Source organism: Heloderma suspectum, chromosome 1 (genome assembly GCF_057233095.1).
Source record: "Heloderma suspectum isolate Gila_16-S chromosome 1, 16-S_ref, whole genome shotgun sequence".
In the NCBI taxonomy this organism is placed as follows: Eukaryota; Metazoa; Chordata; class Lepidosauria; order Squamata; family Helodermatidae; genus Heloderma; species Heloderma suspectum.
This window is the reverse complement of record NC_139458.1, coordinates 76952103-76975049: the sequence shown is the minus strand read 5'-3', so window position 1 is coordinate 76975049 and position 22947 is coordinate 76952103. Positions and strand designations below refer to the sequence as shown.

The window sequence follows — 22947 nt, the reverse complement described above, 5'->3', positions numbered from 1 at the left end:
GTGAGATAGATAGATAGATAGATAGATAGATATAAATATAAATAAATATAAATTTAAATATAAATATAAAAATAAATAAAATGTTTGGAATCACTGGGGAAAATGTGTAACGTTGCTTTCAGAATCTAGCTAAAATAACTCTTCCTTAATCCAACCAATCACCTCCAGAGTTCTTCATAATATTAGTCCCCATATTTTTGAAGACAGACTACCAATGAGATCGAGAAATTCTAAATACATACATGGCATGACTATATTCTGTCTCATTTTTGCTCTTAAGTGATGATTTGTTAAGGTTTTGTCTTGTGTCATGTAACAATTACAATATTGGCATGGAATATTTGTAAGCCAGTTAAATAGTCTATGCATAGCACACAACCATTATAATCTATAGAACTTCACTGGCCATGAAATTCTGAGCAGGTAAAATGTCAAAGACTACAGTTTCCAGCATACAATGTACACTGTATTGGCTGTTAGGTTAGAAATTTCATGCTGACAGAATTGATCCAGTTCTACCTATGTTTGGACAGCTAACTTGTTCCCATTGACATCAATGACATCAGAAAGTCACAGCTGCATTTCTGAGAGTATTTTGCAACTTGTTAACATGACCATGGTGTAAAACAAATGTATATGCTCCTAATTTCTGATACAGCATCCTTAATGAAAACAGCTAAAAAGTCACTACAAAGTGATTATAAAGTTATCCATGTACTTGAGTGAGCTCTGGAAGAGGCCCGTGACTGCTGTATATTAAGAAAAACACAAATTATTTTTAAAATTAAATATGCTCAGAACTTGGAATCATTATACTGCATGTCCAGTAAAAAGGCAGAAACTTGCTGTTTACTGTAGGAATTATCAGGTGGTGTTTGGTCAGTGGGTTCTTTCTAGAAAATCTACAGTTGTGTAGCTAGTATGTAGTGCTTGGGTAAAAACTATAGGACAGCATACATAATCCCCAATATTACCATATAGTTATGCTTCACTCTCTGTTGCAGGATGGAGACCCCATACTCTTGTCAGCCTTGATTCTCATCTTACTGTTTCCTAAAGAGAAGGACTGACAAAAAGCAAATTGCATGTTTGGGGGTATATGTGGCTGGGTGACCAGCCAGATGGGCGATTAATAAATTTAATAATAAATAATTTAATAATAAATATGTCACTCCACATATCCAGCTGCACAATCGTTTTTATTACAAGACTTCTGCCCATGACATAGCCCTAAATCAGGGCAGCAGTAAAGGACATGGAAGCCTTGTTCTTTTCTGGAAGGTGGGCATCCTAAACTTTTATGCCATATTATATTTAAATTTTGTACACAAATACACATGTCCTCATAGGAAAAAAAAATCCCATAAGAATTGGTTCCCAGTTCGAAGTAAAGAGATAGCAATTGGCTAAATGGAACCTTGACATAGGTTAGAACAAGGGTATCAAACCTCAGGCTCATGGGCTTAAATCCAGCCTGCCTGGAATCCCTATCCAGCTTTCTGAGGTTCCCCAGAAGGCCTTGTCTCCCAACTGCCGATCATTTGGTAGTTCTTGTCATGACCCAGGAGTCCAGCAGTGATATGGACTCTGAAGCCAAGGATCCAGCGGTGCCAACAGGGGAAGCTCCAGGTCTGAGCACCACGGCAGAACTGCCAGAGCCCCCCGAGCCTGAACCTCCAGAGCCCCCTGAGCCTGAACCTCCAGAGCCCCCCGAGCCTGAACCTCCAGAGCCCCCTGAGCCTGAACCTCCAGAGCCCCCTGAGCCTGAACCTCCAGAGCCCCCTGAGCCTGAACCTCCAGAGCCCCCCGAGCCTGAACCTCCAGAGTCCCCCGAGCCTGAACCTCCAGAGCCCCCCGAGCCTGAACCTCCAGAGCCCCCTGAGCCTCCAGAGCCCCCTGAGCCTCCAGAGCCCCCTGAGCCTAGCTCCAGCCCCAGACCAGACCAGACCCCTCATCTGCAAGAGTCCCACATTCCAGCGAGCCAATGCGCCAATGCCGGTAGCGTGCCAGGCACGAACTCTTGGAGAGATGGAGAAGTGCTAGGCTACAAGCCAGGGGCCTGTCCCTTTAAGGCTTCCATTCTGAAGGAAAGAGGGGAGTCTGGGACCTAGCATAAAAGGCTTCAGTCTAGCCTCCGACTTTGTGGGAGCAAATTGCTCACTAGGGGCTCTCCTGGGTGCTGTGACGCCTGCCTTGGCTCCTTGCTGCCTGGTATCGAACCCCATGGGCTTCTGCTCAGGCTGGAGCAGGACAGTTCCCCAACTTTTGAACAACATTTTCCCTATTCTAGAAGTTTGAAATGCCTCTCCTAAGGCTTAGTCACTGCCAGTAAGATCTGTCAGCTAAAACATGCTGGTATTTTTGGCCCTGCCCCTTTTGCCCTTGGCCCTGCCCACCGCTGGAAAACAGCCCGAGAGCTTCTCCAAAACTGGATTTGGTCCTCTGGCTAAAAGAAGTTAGACACCTTCGGGTTAGAAAAATCTTGCTGAGGGTTAAAGAAGCCATGGTGGAAAAAACCCTCTTTTCATATCATTTTGATTTCATAGCCTGTGAAAGCATACCATAAATTTAAAAGCCCCTCCCTTTTTTTTGGAGAGCAGCTAACGAGTCACATTCCAGGAAACAGTCCCAATGACTGTTTTACACCATGTAAACCATATGGCAGCTTGATCCATACAGAGAACAATTTGTTCCAATACTTTGTTCCAAGAACAGTGGGGGAGAGGCTGTATGAATCAGGCTTCTGTGCCTCCAGCAGCCTTGCCCAACCTGGTGCCTTCTAGATGTGTTCGATAGGAACGCCCATCATTCTCAGCCAGCAGGCCATTGGCTGGGAATGGTGGGAGTTACAGTCCAATACATGTGGGGTGCACCAGGTTGGAGGAGGCTGAACTACAGACTTCAGTAGGGTGCACCCACCTGGTGACCTGGTTTGCACCTAATGGCTAACTAGGAGTTATTTAACCCCTAACCCAAAGTTTCCAGATTAAGGCATAACAGTTACAACCCAGGATGAGGGCATTCCTGGGTTGTTCTGGAAAGCAGAAGCCTGTGAGCAGGCTGGCGGGAACCAGCTCACTCCTGCAAGCTCTCCAACTATGGGTTGTTTGATCGCACAAACTGGGTCTATCTATGTTTACATTATGTGAGTAGCCAGGACAGAAAGGGAAGGTCATGAATAAAATAACTCTGTGAAACTTCCCTCTCCCTTTGTTTGGAAGTTTTCACATTCTGTTACCCCCAATTTGATAAAGTGGCCATCATTTGCTACACTGTTATGACCATATCCTGTTTAAAGTGATGTAAAATTTCACTGTTACTTCAGATATGAAAGTTTTTAAGTGAAACTACTCTGGGTTCTATCCAGTGGTGTTGTTCCACCAGCAGAAGGAAACCAGTGCTGGTGAAATGGTTTTCTCCTCCCCATGGCCTCTCACCCAGATCTGCTCCAGGGGGTTGGGAGACCCTCCAGAGCAGATTTGGGGCATGCGCAGGGGGCTGGAGGGAGGAGAAGACAATAACAAAGTCCCATCGTGCGAGCAAGCTAAAGCGCCATTGTGCAAATGGACTTCTGCTTGCATGAGAGTTAGATCCAACCCTCTGTTTGTGACATCGTTTCCATCGTAGCCGCTGGCAGTGCCACAGACAGTGAAGCATGTCTTCTCGAAAGCAAGCATCTCTTGCACTTTGTATTTACAGGGAATAAATAGCTCTCTCTTGCTATGCAAGATGTTTTGATATTAATAGCTAAGCACAGAATAAACGTGACTTCTTTCTGCATAAAATGATTCCCATGGGGACAGTCACACTTCGTTAAGAGACTCATTCCGCTACATTCCGCAGCTAGCTCAAGCTGTAAAAAAAAAAAAAGAGTCATGCTCCCCTGCTGATTACAAAGCCTGATTGGATACAAAAGATGTCGTGTCCCACGATTAGCACCAATGGACAATGGACAAATAAATGAAATATGCTTTAATAGGCCTTGTTTCAGACCACTGTTTCTCTGAAGAAGTTATGTTAACATCAGTCTGTGGGTTGTTCATAAACTCCATCCTGCAGCTAGTTTCAAGGCTGTTATGCTTATCTATTATTCCTGTTCTGGATAAGTGGAGATATGTTACCATCAGCATATAGCATAATTTCTGCTCCCCAATTAGACACAATGCCTAATTGTGTCTTTGGCCACATTGGTCTGAACTGGTTATGACACAATTGGAATGCAGTTGAATGCAACAAGATAACAAAGTTTTCAAGGTGGTTCCAACCACTTGGGTACAATAATTCCTGCAGATCAGTATTTGGAACAGTATTTATAAGGCCTACTCCTTCTGCTATGCTTCTCGCAAACAGTAGTTCCCACATGCAACTGTCTGCAAAAAGTTAATAAAAGGGCCTGTAAACACCTTCTGAGTGTTTGTCATTTTATTTAAACATGAGTTTCTGAACATTGTTTTTGTGTCAAGGATCAGCACAAATCGGATTTTTACCTGCATTTGGGTTTTTAAAAAGTTATGTTACAATCACCAGTGTCCCTAACAGCATGGATAAAGTGCACCATACGGGCCAAACACTACAAAATTAATGCTTCTTAAATATGGACACATGGTATAAGAGAGCACAAGTTCCAGCCTGCATTTCTGCATCCTGATCCAAAGTGAATGACATCCAAATTAAGTCTTAGGTGTGTCAAAATCAAAGTAGCTGCTATTTGATCACTTGGGCAGGGGGAACTGAAATGGCCCTTGACTTTTTGGAGAACTTTTACTGTGGCATGCAATTGTATAAAATGTGTTTGTCCCTGTCTGATTCCTTGTAAACAATGTTTTGTTCAACAAAGGATGGGATTCTCTGTAGGAATGGTTGAAAAAGAGTTTTGAATATGTATAACAAAAGCATTTTGGAAAATGAAGTAGCTGCCAGAGTTTATGTGCTCCTCTGAAATAATAAATAGTTAAAAAAAACTTTTCACAATGGGCACCAGGAGATATATCCCCACTTATTCTGAAATAGAAAAGACTCTTTATTTTTTAACCAGGCCAGCCTGCAGTTCTGCCTCAAAGGCCATCCTGTCAAAGGTGCGCATGTTCATCTCTTCCCGTACTTTTTCCCGGACATGGAAAGATGCCCGAGCAACAGACCTGGCATTTTCCAACACATTTTTTCTCTCCTTACAAATCTGTTCACTCCTTTCTAGCTTTTTCTCAATAGACAGTAGGATTTCCCTGCGCCGGATATCTTCACACTGTTCTACCTTCCTCTTGTTTACTTTCTGCACCTTCTCCTTCTCCATCCGGTTCTGGACCACTTTACGGGCTTTCTGCTGGACAACTTCCTCTGCCACCTGCGCAGCGTGCTGGAGCTTCCTCTCTGATGCTTTGGCCAAGGCCTTCCAGTACTCCTTCTGCTCCCTTTCCCTCTTCTCTGCCGCCAACTTGGCCCTTTGAATCTGCAGTTCCTCCCGCTTGGCTCTCTCTCTCAGTTCCTGGTTCCTCTTCTCAATGAGCTGCTCATAGTTCTCTTGCACCTTGCTCCAGCTCCCTTCCAGGGAGGCCCGCATCATAGCTTTCTCTTCGGCCTCGTGCTTGGCCAGCTCCTTGAGAATGGCCTCGTGCTTCCGCTTCTCGGCTTGGTTGAGCAGCTTCTTCTCCCTCTGCAGCAGCTGCTCCTTCTTCTGCTTCTTTTGGGCTGCCAAGGACAGCTTCCCTTGCAGCAGTTGGACCTCCCGTTCCACAGCCTCCTTCTTGCCCTCTTCCTGCGCCTTCAGGTTGTGCTCTTGGTGGCGCTTCTTTTTCTTGTCTTCGAGGGTGGCCTTCTCAAGCCGCTCTCTCTTCATCTTCTCCTGCTTCTCCAGCTGTTCCCGCCACTTCTCCTCCTCCACGGAGCTCTGCTTTTGCTTCAGCAGGGCAGCCACCTCCTGCTCCTGGCTCAGCTTGCAGCGCCGCTTCTCCAGCCTGGACTCCCACATCCGGCGGCACTGCAGCAAGGCCCTCTGCTTCTCCTTCTCCTCCTGCTCCCTCCTCTGCTCCGTGTGCCGCCTCTGGATGTCCCACTGGAGGTGGGCACTGTACCGCTGCTCGTTTAGGATGCTCTCCTCCTGGCGCTTGGCTATCATCAGGGCGGCGATCTTCCGGTCCCTCTCGGAGACCTCCGTGAGGCCTCTCTTCTTCTTCACCTCCTTGACGATCCTCTCCACCTTCTTGGTGGTCTGAGGGGAATGGCTCAGGTCGCCCAAGCTGAAACTTCGACCCACCAGGGAGGTCATGGTGGCCACTGTCTTAGTCCTGGGCAGCTCCTTGGGCCATTTGTCCCTAAAACTGTCCCCGCTGTAGGACGAGGAGGCCCCGGAGTCCGAGGAGGTTTTGGTGGAGAAGCCCTCCCTCCTCTTCTGCAAGGAGTCCAGGGAGTGGCTCTTCTTGGCCTTGGTGCCACCAGCAGTGGGAGGAGGAGGGGCGCCAGCCCTCGGCCGGCCTGCTGGGCTGCAGCTCCCGCCGGCCGAGGCGCTTTTGAAGGCCACCCGGGGGGCCGGCGAGGAGGGGAGGCTGCCGATCAGCAGGGGCCTGAAGAGTCGCCTCTTCTCCTCGCGGATAATCCTTTCCCGCTCCGCCTGGCACTGCTGCAGCTTCCTCTGCCGGTCCGTCTCGTAGGCCTCGTAGAGGCCGGCGGCGACCCGCATGGACCTGCCGGGGGCCTCTCTGACCAGCTCGCTGAGGGATCTGGGCAGCAGCTCCACCGGCTTGACGGCGCAGCGGGCGCACGCTTCCAGCGAGCGCGGGCTGGTGAGCACGTAGCGGCTGCCCTCGGCCTCCGGGCGGTCGAAGTTGTGCAGGTCCAGGTGCAGCATCGGCGACTCCTCGCGGAGCTTCTCCGCCTCCCCGACAGGAGGCGCCGCCGGGGCCGGGGGGCCCGGCGGCGGGCCTGCCGCATCCGTCTCCGGGGCAGGGGCGGCTGTTGCCGGCGGGGCGGCGGCCTCCCCCGCCGGGGCCTCGTCTCCGCTCGCCGCGCTCCCGGCATCGGCGGCGCATTTCCCCTCGCCCGGATCGCCCGCCACCGGATCCACCATGCCTGCCCGGCGTCCTGCGGAACCTGCAATTGAATGGGAAGAAAAGCGACGCGCTGCAAAACCGGGAGGATCCATCGTAAAGAAGTAATAAGGACAACGACCCCCTCGCTGGGATTTAATCCGCTACCATGGCAGGCTCAGTCGGGTCCGCAGCGCCCTGCGCAGAGAGGGAGGGGCACCGAAAGGGAGCAGCCCGCCGCGCTTCCCGGCTGATCCTCGCAGGGGGCTGGGGAGCGGGAGCAGAACCCCGCGGTGCGCGCGTCTCGTGACAGGATCCAGTCCTGGCTGCCCGGGGAGTTACGAAGTCGCCCGAAGTCAGCCGTGCGCAAGCTGGTGCGCTCCAGATGTGTTGCGCTACAACTCCCAGCATCCCCAGCCAGAGCGGGCAGGGATGCTGGGAGTTGTCGTCCAATCTGGAAGCCGCCCGCTTGGGCTCCTAAGGGTCGATAGCGGCGGGTGAGCAGGTAGTTGACCTTAGCCGCCGCCGCTCCCCGCACCACGCACGGACTCACAGCTCCTCCCCCCGCCACAGGTGACGCGGTTGGTCGTGCCGGATTTTTGAGCCCTCCCCCAAATAATATAAGCTTGGAGGGGCGGAGCTGTGAAGAGACCCCCCCCAGCATCGCTGTCTAGCAACCTCGAAGTTCTATCAGGGAAAAGGGGGGGGGAGGGGGGTGGCCGGCCGGCCAAAGGGGCCCGTGGTCCGAGCGCCGTTCCGCCAGACAGCCGCGCTCGCCCGCGCCTCTTTCTAGCGCAGCCTCTGCACCCTGAGCCCGGGATGCGGGCAGCCTGGGGTGCTGAGCTCTCCGCGCCTCTTGCGGGTCTGGACAAGCAGCCTTGGCCAGCGGAGGCTGGTGGCTCCGGTTTCGGGGGGCTGTGCCTCCATGCCGGGCTTCAGCGAGCCACCCAAGGGTCTGCACCCTCTCCCCAAAGAGGCGCATCACCTTGGATAGCTCCGTTAGAGTCCTGGCTGAAGCCCAGCGTGGATGCGCAGCCCCCCCGAAATCGGAGCCACCAGCCTCCGCTGGCCTCGACGTCGGGGATGCAGAGCCGCTCCCCAGAACCGCCCTCCTCCCCTTTCCCGCACTGGAGGAATAGTATCGTCCCTCCCTCGCTCCCCGCGCATTTTTGCCCTCACACGACCCCCAAACACGCGTCCTCGGAACGGCCCCCCCGCCGCAGACAAAACACCCCGCCCCATCGTCGTCCACTCACCACGTCTGCTTTGGCGTGAGGGGCTCGTTTGGGCGGCGGCGGCGGCGGCGGGCGGCTCCCAGGCTCTGGGTTTCCCCCTCGGCCGGCCGATGGGGCAAAAAACGAGTATCAGGAGGGGAAAGAAGAGGGCCGATCAGGTTACCCGGAGCGGCGGCGGCCTCTCCATGGCTCCCAGCAAACCCCGCGCAGGGTCTCCACCTGCGGCCGCGGGGGGCGAGTCCCTGCTGCTTTTTGCCGCGCCAGCCCGGGCATTTTGTGCGTGGATGTATTTTGCTGCCTCCTAGGCGGGAGGAGGAAGACGACAGCGGCTTCCCATCTCGGCTGCCGCCGGCCTCGGCCTGTCCGGCGGTTCACCTCCCTCCTTTCGCCTCCTGCCGAGCTCCTGCCGCTGTTGCTGCTGCTGGAATCGGATGAAACCGCTGGTTTTCCGGGGGGGAGGGGAGGCGGGTAGGGGTGGCGTGGGACCCAGGAGAGGAAGCTTGATCCACCACTTCCCACCACAGAGCGGGGACAGGGAGGGGGAGGGGGAGGGGGAGGCGGGCGGTGGGAATGAAAGGGGGGGTGTCTGAATGAGGGACCATGAGTCGCTGCAGCGCCTGAGGGCCGCTGTGTTCTGGCTGGCGGTTTTGGTGGGGCCTGAGGTGGGCGGATCAGACTGTGAGCAGATTTAGGGCGCGATCCTATGCATGTTTAGGCAGAGAAAGCCCCACAACTCCCAGCTGGCTGGGGAATGCTGGGAGTTGTAGGACATTTTTTCTGTCCAAACATGCATAGGATTGCGCCCTTGTTGCCTTTGCATTGTTTCTCCATCTCCCTTTTAAATAGCCCTTACACTCCCATCCTACAAATAATGTATGGATTAAATTCGTAGCGCCTTTCAGGTGTTCGAAGGGCTTCACCTGTAATGCCTGAGTCATCCTTATAACCGCCTTGTAAGGGTGGGCACTGATATTACCTCCATATTGCAGATGGGGGACTGAGACGGAGAATAAATAGCTTGCCTAAGGCCACCTAGGTCAGTTTGTGGCTGGGGTATGATTTGAACCTGGGGTTTCCCTGATCATAGCTGTGCCACTCTACGACAACATCTTTCCAAGTACAGTAAGTTCTGTCTCTCATTATACTGTCTAATAGTGAGCTCAAGTGGTGAGAGCCAACGAGACTGTAGCCAGAGTGGGACCACTGAGAAACAAGAGAGAGGTTTGCAGAAGTACCTCCCCAAAAAACTTTTTAAAGTCTATCAAATCTCTTTGCAGACTGCCTATGTTCCCCTCCGCAAGACTCCCCCCTACACGCACACGCGCGCACACACACACACACACACACACACGCTTTGACACTATGCGGTAGCATCCTCGTTTGCCTAAGCCTATGCTCATTCTGTACAAACATGGGCATTAAAGGAAGGAGCAAAGGGAGCAGTTGCACCTCCACCCCTGATTGAGCCACAATCTTCCCAGCTTTCATTTAAAAATAAAAGCAAGTCTATAGCCCTTGTAGAACCTGAGATACGATGCAAAATGTACAACCAATATTTTTCCCATTCATTTTGTAAGCAAAAATAGTATGTTCCTACCTTTCAAGGTTTTTAGCCAATGAATGAAGTCACGGCAAAATTTGACATACCCACTGTCTGTAGAAAGACCTTCCTGGTTCATTGTGCAGCCTTTGCAGGGGGTGGGGGGTGTCTTCCCTGGTGGGGAGTGTTTGCTCCCTCAAAAAATCCATTCAGAAATCCAGGATTTGAATATAGCTCAGATTGGACAGTAGTGTATCTACCCAAAAAGTGGGAGCAAAGCTCTTTGTAACTCAGGTCTTATTAAAAACAATTCTGAGTTTGTAAACATTTTAAAAATTACCCTAACAATGCATGCAGATAAAGTCCATCATCACTATGTCTATATTACTGCAGTCAGGGCTCTGGCTGAGAGTGTGGGTTATGCTATGCAAGCCCTGCAAAGTAGTCCAGTGTTGTTATTTCCATTTTCGGGGGTGGGGGGTAGGGTGGCATAGTGTATGACAACTCTGCAGTGTAATCCAGTGTTTTTATCCAGTCTTCTGGTAAGTTGATTATTTTAGGGCATTTAGAGGGAGGGGGCAGTGAAGTTGATTGATGCAGCTGTGCAATTTATTAAGGTGTAGGTTGCTGGGATTAATGTATGTCAGTGTTTATAGCTTTAAGAGAATGTGCAAGTTTTAGTTTTTGCAGTGTTCTTGTGCGTTGCCTGCAGAGCAGAGCCTAGGAGTGGTCACCCCCTCCCCATATTAACCATACCCTTCATGCTTGTAATGGCTCTTGGCCCAAGGCCCATTACAGGGGTGAAGGGAGCCAGGAAAAGGTTTGAGGGATTCAGCTGTAGGTGGAAATACATTGGCTCTGGACACCAGGTCTACTTACTGAGAAACAACAGAAGTAGATCTGGTTTACAACTTTCTCAAAGCAGACCTGGTACTGAGACCTTGTTCAGCCACCAGATCTATCAGAAATGCTGGACTTGTTCTTTGATGATGTCAGGCCTTTTTTATATGCAACCATACACAAAATTCAAAATCCACAGTACGACAATACCTACCAAAATTTCACACAATTGTGCAAACTTTCATGTTTTGTTTTAGTTTTGTTCTTAGTTTTTTTTTTTAATATCCCTGACTCCAAATAAAGTTTAGTTGGAGTTCATGATGCCTGTTGTGTTAAACATGAGTAGAATACTCTTCAGCTTTACTGCTATCACATTCTCAGAATTTTCTTCCTAAGCTTCTAAATGTCATATTACTCTTAAGCAATAAAGCATACACACAAGGAAAATGCACAGGTATGTTGTAGCAGCACGTGCTTGTGTGTGAATTACAATCACCCACCACAGTGCAACTTTGCCCCCACCCCTGGAAAAATTCCTGCAGACACTCACATCTACAAACAGTTGACATCTGTATTCAAGCCTGCTATACAATTGTTGAGAGAGGCGTGGATGAGGTAACTATCCTGAAGGGACAACGGAAAACAGCACTGGACACCAAAGGAACCAAAACCTCTACCCTTGATTTGAGAGTACATTTCTGTTTCATTGATGTTAGAGTTCACAAGAAAAACAGGTCAGGCACAAAGCAGCGCTGGCAATGTGGGCACCCTACCGGCACCCCGGAGCATAGGATGTGAGTGCCTGCCAGAGTGGTGGACTTCTGGCTGGAAATTAGGATTTTGCTGCTCAAATCCTCCCTCAGCTATCCGCTGCAACCCTACCCCTGGGCTATTCACACATTACCTGGGACAGCGCTGGCTCCAGGTTTTGGGGAGCCCTCGGGCAAGACACCCTCAGTAGGCTCTCTTGTTTGCGTGGGCCCCGATACCTCAGTGGGCCCACCTTCTTCCCACTCTACCTCCTCCTGCTCACTTGCAAGACAGAGAGACGGTAAACAAGCGGGTGGTGGCAGCAGCAGCTGCTCTCCCTCACCTCTGTTTCTCCCTTGCTCGCCTCCTTTGGGGAGGGCAGGTGAGCAAGTGGGGGGCAATGGGACATAACACTGGAGCAAGGGAGACGTATTCTGTAGCCAGCATTAGCTTCCAATCTTGGAAACGGGAAGGACAAAATATCTCCTCCTCCATCCAGAGCAGCCTTCCCCAACCTGGTTGGGGAATGGTGGGAGGTGTGATCCAACACATCCAAAGGAGACCAAGTTGGGGAAGGCTCGTCCAGAGGATCTGCCCTCTCTGTCTACAGACAGATCACATCGTATAACAAAACAGCTCCAAGAGGACACCTTCCTGCCACACTGTTTGCCATAGGCAGAGACATTTGAGTAGCCTGCCCTTCTGGAACTCACAGCCAGGATATGCAACACAAAACACGGGGTTAACCTCACTGCACTGCTGTTATAAGCATTGATCCCCCCCCCCTTAACTTCCCTATCTCCTTCCCTGCCCCACTTTGCCTCTTCCAGGCATCCCTTCCCTCTCCCACTGGGGACTTAGCTGTAGCATGTTTTTGTTACTGTTTGCCATGTTAGATTTTTTTTTTAAATGAAAACTTGTTGAAGTATGAATTAAAAAAAAACATGTTTTTTTCTTTTTACAATGAGTTGTGGACTTATTTATTAAATTTATATTGCAGTTTAAGGAAAATGAGACCCTTTTCTCAATATTATACGAACATAGGAACATAAGAGGAGCCCTGCTGGATCAGGATGAAGGCCTATCTAGTCCAGCATTCTCTTTATACAGTGGCCAACCGGATGCCTATGGGAAGCCCACAAGCAGGACATGAGGGCAGCAGCACCTTCCCACTCAGGTTCCCAGACACCTGCTATTCAGAGGCATGCTGCTTCTGATCCTAGATCAGGGATGGGGAACGCGTGGCCCTCCAGATGTCATTGGACTGCAGCCCATCATCCCACACCATTGGGATAGCTAGGTCTGATGGGAGTTATACTCCACCAGTATCTGGAGGGCCACATGTTCTCCACCCCTGTCCTAGATGTAGCATGTGGCCATACAGTATCTTCAAGCAAGCATATATTGATATTTTAGTAATATGCAAGGCAGTAGGATCAATATTCATTCAAAGCATTTTTATCTTGTTCTCCAGCTAAGGCTCCTAGAGCAGCTAATAAAGATCAGAAATATGCCCCTGCCTGCAGGCTTACAATCTGGAGCCTTTTTACACAAGACTGTTATTGTGCGCTCATGAGTCCTCACTCATGGTAGTTTGCGGGTCCTTTACATGATGTTGTCATCCCACAGAGCTTTGCAACCATTATCATGGTTTATTTATTAACGAGGAAACTGGTGTTTTTCTCAATGATGTTATACAAGTCTCCTGTATTTGCACAATTCTGCTATACCACAGCACCACCTAATGGTTGTGTAATGGAACATACAGAAAGGCAGAGAAAGAAAAACCCTGAAAAAAAAGGTGTAAAGGAGCCAATCTTAATCCTGCAAAGAATCCAGAAGCAGAAAATTTGGTAAAGGTGTGAGTTAAAAGCCTCATGTAAAAAAAGCCCTTAAGGGTGCAATCCTATGGCTGCTAGTCAGTGGCTAGACAGCCATAGGATAGGTCAGTTCCCGGGAACCAACCTCAGAGCCCATGCTCGGAGGTCGGTTCCCTGAGAACTGACTTCCACCCGCTCTGCCTCATAGGCAGCACAGAATCGCTCCGTGCTTGGAAGAGGAGCGCAGAGTGGCAAAAATGGTGTTCCTGGGGGTGTGCCAGGACAGGGAGGGTGGAAGTGCCATTCCCACACTTCCTATGTGTTGTCCAGCATCCGTCCCCTGACCCCCTGCTCTGACTTCCCGCAGCTAGACAGCCGAGATTGGCTACCTAGCTGCAAATGCAGGGCGGCTGGAGCGCGGAGGGGACAATCTCCTCCACGCTGCTCCTGCCCTACATTGGATAGGTGTTCGCCTCTGAGTTCAGAGGCGGCTGGGCACGCAATAGGATTGCGCCCTAAAAGACACAACACAAAAGGAAAGGGGATCAGGAGGGAGGAAGAGCTGGAGCTGTATCCACGCACAGTAATAATCTTCATTTGATAGACAGCCCCCCTTTCCCTAATAGAGGCTCTGTGTCTTTAACAGCTGAATAACTGGTAAAAATAATAACACTAACTGCTGTTATGAGTAATGCTACGTCTGTTGCATTTCTGAATTTCCTTCTGCTGCTCAACCTGCAGAGTCTGTGTCAGAAAAATGGTAGCTATGTAGCACTTTGGAGCACTAGTCATAGAGGGATATCCTGACATGCAGTGTGTGTTTACATGTGGTTGGGTACACAGTGAACCCAGGTCATGTAACACAAAGGGTGACTTCATTCAAAGAAGCCCTCGATGTGTCTTAACTCCTGGAATGTTTTCACGGACAGAGAAGGAGGGACTCTTCTTTAGAAAAGACCACATGCTCTTCCCCTCAAATGTTTGTTCTTGTAACGCAGCCCTCCCCAACCTCCGGATGCGTTGGACTGCAACTCCCATCATTCCCAGCCAGAAGGGCTGTTGTCCAGGTTAAGGAAGGCTCTTGTAAACCTTACCACAGTAGGAGACCAACTACATCTTTCCCTAGTTGCCTCAGGGCAATTTAGATAGGATGGCAGCCCCACAGAGGCTGTTAAAAAGCGTTTGCCCAAGTAGGCATTGTTTCCGTATAGACAGAGTCGTATTTAGATAGTTCTTAGCCCACATGGAACACAGGAAGCCGCCTCATACTGAGTCAGACCCTTGGTCCATCTGGCCCAGTACTGTCAACACTGACTGGCAGCAGCTCTGCAAAGTTTCAGGCAAGAGTTCTTCCAGCCCTACCTGGAGATGCCAGGTATTGAATTTGGGGTGTAGGTCCCGAGACCCACAGACAGGCAGCAATAGCAGTGGGGCTGTGGGCAAGCCACAGCATGCAGGAAAGGAAAGTTCTGTGCTAGCCAGTTGGGGCAGCTGATGCCACTTTAAATCCAAGTATTTTCTAAGAGTGAGAGTGACAGTGAGCGGAACCAATCAGCTTGCTGTCTTTGGGGGTGCGTGGCCAATGAGAGCACTGGAGTGGCAAGAGGCCTGCCCCCTTGCTGTTCCAGGTAAGTGATTGGGTGGGAGGAGAGCAAGGGCTTCTTCATACGGAGCTTTTATTCTGCTATTGAGATTGGCTACTCACAGAAGTTTGCAGGTCCTTTAGGTGACAACGTCAACCTCCAGGGTGTCTCCTGCACTAAATGACCTTTATTCCATTTTTTTTTTAAAGATCAGAGATCATGAGCTATCGAATTACAGTGTTTGCATTTCACGTGAGTTCCCTCCGTGAAAAGAGGAAAACTTACAATAAGAGGAGCTAGATCATAGCGCTATCTAGCAGCTGTATGATGAAACATATGGGAGACTCAGATAAGGGGGGAAAGGCAGGGAAAGGAAGCCCATGTAAAGGGAGTCCATTGTGATCCTGCATTTAAAACAGAAGCAGAAAGCCCCATTTTAAATGCAGGATTTTAGGGTGGTCTAGAGATGCTCAGAAGATAGTAAAGAGACTGGGGAGGAAGGGAACAAAGAGGTCCCTTTGCCTAACTTTTCCCCCAAAAACATTTTACCGAAGTTGTTGGGCATGCTGAAGCTTTCTGCCCAGTGTACCTGATAACCTCTGAAAAATATTTTCAGGAAAGAAGGTAGGAAAAGGGACCCATTTGTTTGCTTTCTGCCACCACCTGAAAAGGGGTGGGGTGGGGAGCAAGCAAGTGGCCAGGATGGAGGGGGGAGAAAGCAACCTGCAAAGCAACCAGGACGGTGCCCCCTCAGAGGGCATCTTGTCAAGGTCTCCCTCAAAGCTGGCAGTGCCACTGTGGCAGTTAGTTATAGAGTCAGTAAAAATGCCCCAAACTGTTTCTCTTATCCACATGCCAAGAACAAGGACCATATGCTCCCAAAATGGCCCTCACCTGGTGAGTGAGTCCCATCTGAGGTTCTTTTGGAAATGTTGGGAGTTTTAAACTCATATGAAGGGCATTTGGTTAAATTCTGTCATGTCCTTTCCCACAACATCCATTCATTTCGGGGGTGGTGGTGGCGGCGGCTTGCTCTAGGCAGTTTGCCAGTGGATTGTACCCTCTGCCTTTCATGGGATCACCTTCCTTTGACTGGTGTGTGCCTGTATGCATGTGCACATGCATGTGCCACACAGATGTTTCATGTTCATTCCATAGATATCTAGGAATACTGCCAACACTGGAGATTGCTGGAGGAAAATCTACTGAAGTCTGATAATGTTTGGAATAAGCCTCTGTGCCAGATGTCAACGAGTTAATCCTGTAGAAACGTGGAAGTCAGCAGAGCATGGTTTAAATGTGCTGCCCATGAAATCAGCATGCACTGAGGTCTGCATGGACGTTAATTAGATATTCCCTCATTCCTGGGTTCTTTCAGTGGCTGGCTTAAACAACAATGATCCAAAACACAGAGCTTATCTAGCACAGAGTCTATCATCCAAAGAAATACTGTTGCCTGACACATACATTTAAAAATTTTGTCTTCTAATGACAAGGCAGAGTAAGCAAACAGAAACATCTGTCCTCCTAGCATGATTTCCCAAATGTTAGCGAAAACCTTTAGAGTTTGATTAGAAACTGACAGCTTACTGCACTGGTATGTAAACTGAAGAAAGTGTAAAACCCAGTTGCCGTACCAAGGAAAACGGAAGCTCTGGCTAGAGTTGCAAAATATCATGTTTATTTGCTTTTTTGAATAGACCCAGAGCTTGCCTTCTAGAGACCTTCAAATATTAACCCAGAGAAGCAGAACATTAATTTCCTAGGTATTTATTTTTGGGTTGCGTCTGCTCTTACAGCATTGCCACTCTTGAATAGTACATAGGCCACTGGAACTGGTTCTCCTACTAGGGCCCCCATTTTTCCCACTGACAATCAGGCTAGAGCAGGGATGGGCAACCTGGGTGCCCTCCAGATGTTTTGGATTACAATTCCTGTAAACCCCAGCCAGCATGGCCAATGGTTGGGGATCATGGGAACTGCAGTGCAAACCATCGGGGGAGGGGTACCAGGTTGCCTACCCCAGGAGGTTTTTATGATTAGAAGGTGTGCTGACCCCATGCTTTTGACAGCCACCATCCACACAGAATCAATGTGGTGTAGTGGTTAGAATACTGGACTGGGAGCAGGGAGATCTGGGTTCTAGTCCCCATTTGGCTGTGAAGCTCACTGGGTGACTTTAGGCCAGTCACTGACTCTCAGCCTAACCTACCTTCCAGGGCCGTTGTGAGGACAAAATGGAGAGGAGGAGGATCCTGTATGCTGCCTTGGGCTCCTTGGAGGAAAAGGCAGGATATAAATGTAACAAATAAACAAACAGGGGTTGTGCCAGTTCCCATGCTGACTACCGGTAGTCCAAATGAATCAGCACTTATGGCACAACCAGTTAGGCACAAAAATAGGGACAGCAGCATCAACCCTTCTCACAGGCACTCACAGTTTGAGGTATTTTCAGCGGAGGCTGGTGGCTCTGATGTCAGTGGGGTGGTAAATCTGCTCTGGGTCTCAGTCAGAACTCTAAAGGAGCTATCCAAGGTGCTTAGCAGAGCACTGGGTACTTCCCTCCCTAAAAGTCCTGTTTAACATTACTATTGCTGAGGGCAGTTACAGAAGCAATGCAGGGCTCCTGCCAGGGTTCTGGGGCAGTTGGGGGTACCACTGAAGATGTCAGAGGACAAGCCTTTCAGACAAAGGGGCCATGTGAACTAAACAGGTTTCCCTGAGGGTCTCTTGCCCAGCAATCAGGCTGTTGGTGTGGGTGTGCATAGCAAATCCTTCCTGATGTGGACCCTGCAGGATGCAGCCTTCTGAAAGCAGCTTGCCTCCTTTGACAAGGTTAGCAGATGCTAGAAGTGAGGAATTCTTCCTTCAGAATGACTTTTCAAAGGGTACTGGAAGGGAGTGATTCAGCACAAGCCCATAGCCTACTTATGCTGAGACAGAGATATGCCACTGCCATATCCTATACGTCAGGGGTGCTGAACCCCTTTCAGCCCGAGGGCCGAATTCCATTTTGGGGAAACTCTTGGGGGCTGCCAGTGGTTGGTGGGTGGGGTGAAGGCCAAAGGGGCAGAATCAAAAACAAAATATGCCAGCATGTTGTAGTTCAAAGCTCTTACTGCCAGTAAATACAGCTTAGGTATTTCAGTCTTTTAGAATGAAGGGGAACTGCCCCAAAGCCAGGAAGCCACCAACAAATAGGTGGTTTGGGGCCAGGGGAAGGGGGCAGAGTTCATTTGCTCTGCCCCAGAGGGCTGGATTGGGACCCAGGGCCCAAGGTTCTGCTCCCCTGCTATACATGCTCAGCGTGGGAAAGGAGGGGGAAAATGCACAACCAGAAAATGCAGTAACCGCAGACATGCCCACAGCATCCCTGGAAACACTGTCTGTGCCTGTAAATCAGGAACCGCACCCACATGCCTCCCACACACAGAGGGAGCCAATGAACTCACGACAGCATGGTGACACCCCCAGCACACTCCCTGAATCTCCAAACATAACTCCACAGCACCCCACTCCATAGCTCCAGTGGCACAGCCGGCAAGGACTGCCAGTCCACAGTCTTACCTGCAGGCAAGCAGGGGGTCAAATCCCCCAATGTCCCTCCTCACCAGCACTGTTTCTGAGCACAACACACAAAGGGGAGGAAAGGGAGTCCATACGCTGCAGTGCCCATGCAGCTCCCTGGGCGGGATGGCTGCAGAGAGCACACACAGCCCCCCTTGGACAAGGGATCCAGACCCACCCAGGCAGGGAAAGCCTCTCTCGCCCAGCAGCCAAGCTTGCTCTGCCCAGCGCACCTCTCTGCAGTGCTTCGAATTCTGGATGCACAAAGGCAGATTTTTTGCTGAGTCACATGCAGATTTCACAGCTGGGCCCAAGGGGGGCATTTAGAAAGTGTGAACAGGCAGGCATCAGGGGGACTTTCCACTTTAATAGATACTGGGTTTAAATATTTTTCATCACCAGAGGGCACTCACTGATCAGTTAAATTCTTACTACTTAACTTTAAATGTTTAACAACCAACTTCCCAACAATTCTCAAAACAGAAACAGCGGCAACACAATAAAATGGTAAAACTAAACAAATGCATTTTTATCAAGTGGTAGAATTAAAAGATCACACAGAGCAGCAATAAATCCATGAATCCCAAGCATGGGTTTAAATATCCAGGTTCTAATCCAGCGCCTCTCCTACACTCAACATTGGGCACGAAGATCCGTCCCATGCGCACTTAACGTGCGAGGGCTGCTGACAGAGGAGGTGACCAGCGGTGACCTAGGAAACCCAAGAAGGTGCTTTATACCAAGTCAAACCATTGGTCCATCTCCAGGGTTTCAGGAAGAAGCTTTTCCAGCCCTACCTGGAGATTCCGGGGATCAACCCTGGTACCTTTTGCATGCAAAGCCAGTGCTCTGCTAATGAGCTATGGCACCCGCATGTGGAACAGCAGACAGAGGCAGGGGAGGGATGCAGCAGGGGATTGTACTGGGCTTGAGATGTTTTTTTTGCCTGTGAGCAATTTAGAAGGTGCTCTCTCTGGGCTGATCTTGAGAGTAGGTCTTACTTCTGGTGCCAACCATCTTTACTTGAGGGGCAAACAGCACTTTCAATCAGCTTTCCCCAAACTGGTCCTCACCAGTTGTTTTGGACAACAACTCCCAGCATTCCTGACCATTGGCTATGCTGGCTGGGGCTGATGGGGGTTGAAACCCAAAATATCTGGAAGACACCACGTTGGGGAAGGCTGCTTTACAAACATACAAATGTGTGTGTGTCAAACCCTTGATGGCCCTTGTGTTTGAAAGAAAAACATGACCTTTTCTCAGAATACTATAGCCCTGTACAGGTGTTCATTCTGGGGTAGAATGAATGCATGGTGGGTAGATTGGAGGTGTGCTTAATAGCCCCTTCTTTCAGCGCCATGCATTCATTGGAACTTGTGCACTGCAGAGCCCATGCATATACAACCAAATGCATACAGACCACCAGACACATCATGCATACCCTCTGTTCTTTCAGGGTACCGATTGTGCGTACCAGAGCCTACTTACACACACCTGGACACGTGTGAGCTCTGTTGACAGATTCCAATGAACACGTGCTGGCTGGGCATGGGAGTGTCCCCAGATCCCTTCTCCAAACTCCAATTCATCCCTGCCAGGGCCAGCTGACAAGAGCCCCCTGGAGTTGCTCCTCCTCTTCACCTGCAGCCTGCTAGTTCACCTGCCTCTTGCTCTGGCCCAGACAGCGGTGGTGGTGGTGGTGAGGAGGAGGAGCAGCTGGTGACAATGATGACGAGAAGATAGACTCGCTGAGGGAGGGGTGTCTTGCCAAAGGGCCCTCCAAACCTGGAGACGGCACTGATCCTTACCCAAAATTAAACCTGAACAGCCCCCATGTCACTCACTAAGCTATCCATTCCTTCTCCTCTTTCCTTCCTGTGCACTCAGTAAAGAAACCTAGTGCCTGCTTTTATCGGTCCAATAAAGCCACTCTTGGTGTAAAAGGCCACGCTGTAGCAACACTCTGAGCCTATAGGACTAATTTAGGCAGGGTTGCATTGGGCCTAGGATCAGGCCCCTTACTTGGAAGAACGATGCTCCTGGTGGACAACTAATCTTTAAGAGGGGCTGAGTTTTCGATTGAGCAAAAGGCTGGATCCCGTTGGGGAAGGCTGATCTATGCCTTCAGGGGCCAGTCACACCAATTGCTCCCAAGGCTCTTGGGACCCTCAACAGGCTGCGCTTAAAGAAGTCTTTTTCCCACACAGTGATTTAAATAGGTGTTCCTAATTGGTGTATAATAGGATTGCTTTGGAAAGTTTATATGAGTCTCTATCTGCCAAGATAAAAATAGCTGGCATATTGTGAAAGGGGGAGCACCTCAGTTCTGCAGCACTCTTGCACTGCTGACACCCACAAAGAGCGCTTCCTGGATCAGGGTCAGCAGTTCAGAAAGAATACGCCTCACATTTTAATTTGCTTTTAATATGAAACGTCGACTCCAGTTCATTCACACTATAGTGTGTACCCAGCTTTTCATCTTTTGCTGCATTTATCTTGCCACTGCTTGTGTGAGTGTGTGACTGTGTGTGCGTGAGGGAAGATAGGAGTGGTGAGTTGCACACATTCAAGGTAAAAGCAAAGGCTCAGAGCCACTCAGCCAATGGCTCCCTTTTTGCCCCAAGGACAGGCCTGGGTTTTATTATGAAAGCTTCTTGGAACTGACCAAGCTGTCAGGCTGTTCAAATTCCATTGTGCACCTTCATTCAGTCAGGGCTTGATACTCTTTAGGGAATGCAGGAAGCTGCCTTATACTAAGCCAAATTATTTGTCTACCTCAGGGGTGCAGAACCTCAGGCTCAAGGCCAAATCCAGCCTTCACAGGGTCCCAATTCAGCCCTGTGGGGTTCCTCAAATACCCCTGTCTTTTGCCTTGGCCCCACCCCCTTTCCCCCTACCGCCGATTGTTTATTGGTCTCCCAACTTTTGTGCTGTTTCCCCCCCATTCTAAAAGGCTGAAATGCCTCTCCTAAGGCTTAGTTACCGCCAGCAAGAGCTTTAAGCTAAAACATGCTAGCATGGCTGGCTGAGGAATGCTGGGAGCTGTAGGATCTTTTTCTATCTAAACATGCATAGGATTGCTCTCGCTCTCTGTGTGTGTGTGTGTGTGTGTGTGTGTGTGTGTGTGTGTGTGTTTTAGTATGCTTAGGTCAGTCTGTCCCAACCTGGTCCACTCCAAATGCTTTGGACTTCAACTTCCATCAGCCCCAGCCAGTATGGCCAATGGTCAGGAATGCTGGGAGTTATAGTCTAAAGCATCTGAAGAGCCCAGGTTGTGGGAGAGGCTGCTTTATTCTCACAACGTTGCCAAGTGGGGTTGCCAATTGACCAGAAGGAAAGCAGTACATTTCCCCCCTCAGCCTTCTTCTATCTTCTTCTTCTTTTAAGAATGGCCATGCTAGCTGGGAATGGTGGGAGGTGAAGTCCACTCCATCTTGAGGGCACCAGGATAGGGAAAGCTGCTGTACGCCTTAGGCTTTTGTGCTGATCCCAAACCTCCAGATCCACCTGAAACCACTGGGTTATGCCCCAAGGTCATGTTACGCTGTTTTTGTATATTGTGTGTTTTATCCGGTTGTGTGTTTTTCCCTTCCCTTCCTCGTAAGAACATAAGAAGAGCTGTGCTGGGTTAGACCATGGGTCGATCTAGTCCAGCATTCTGTCCACACAGTGGCCAACCAGCTGCCCACGGGAAACCCACAAGTAGGACACCAGCACAACAGCACCCTCCTACCCATGTTCTCCAGCAACTGGTGTACATACACATGCTGCCTCTGGTACTGGAGGTAGCATACAGCCATCAGGACTAGTAGCCACGGATAGCCTTTTCCTCTATGAATTTGTTCAGCCCCCCTTGAAAGCTATCCAAATGCGTGGCCATCGCTACATCTTATGGTAGTGAATTCCATAGTTCAGCTATGTGCTGTGTGAAGAAGTACTTCCTTTTATCCATCCTGAATCTCCCACCAATCAGCTCCATAGGATGACCCTGGGTTCTAGTATTATGAGAGAGGGAGAAAAATGTCTCCTCACATGTGATAGGGTGGCCATTCTGCCAGCAACGCACCTGCATCTCCTCCTTCCCCCCACCCTGCAGTGTAATGTGATTACAGGATTGATCTGTAAGAAATCTTGGCATACGAGCCGAAACCCATAAAAAAATGTAACAAGTGCGTGTGGGGAAATTAGTCCCAGAGGAAGCATGAGTCCTGACACCAATTCCCCCACAACCAATCCTTCAGACTATGAAAGGGCAACAGTCCCCTTCATAGTGGATCTTCATGGGAGAAACAGAGTTTGGAGAATCTGGGTGAAATCCAATTATATTTTTCCACTGACAGAACTGCTTCCATCTGTGAAACTGGGAAGGGGTAATTCTCCCTTTGTGTGCCATCAAAATCTGCTGTGGAGGGTTGGGAGACCCTCTAGAGCAGAGGGGGAGGGAGTGCAGGGGCAAGTGGGCTTCCATTTGCATGATGATGTTGGTTTCTGCCCTTCAAATCCTCAAGGCCAGTTTCCCCACCCTCTTTCTAAGGTCCTTTAAACCACAAAATGGCAGGCCCCACCCTTCACAGCTTAAACCTTGAAGTCTCC

General features: G+C 49.7%; 1 protein-coding gene across 1 annotated transcript; it reads right to left on the bottom strand.

Moving 5' to 3' along the window:
- Positions 1-3964: 3964 nt before the first annotated feature.
- Positions 3965-8674, bottom strand: CCDC177 (coiled-coil domain containing 177). The gene is made up of 2 exons (XM_084827661.1): positions 8276-8674; positions 3965-7083 (listed from the first exon to the last, which is right to left on the bottom strand). The coding sequence occupies exon 2, from the start codon at positions 7058-7060 to the stop codon at positions 5021-5023; it is 2040 nt and encodes a 679-aa protein (XP_084683787.1). The 5' UTR covers positions 7061-7083; positions 8276-8674; the 3' UTR covers positions 3965-5020.
- Between the last annotated feature and the right edge of the window lie 14273 nt (positions 8675-22947).

Bases quoted from the DNA above. Each gene is read 5' to 3' on its own strand.
- CCDC177 (XM_084827661.1), bottom strand. From the start codon at position 7,060: ATGGTGGATCCGGTGGCGGGCGATCCGGGCGAGGGGAAATGCGCCGCC.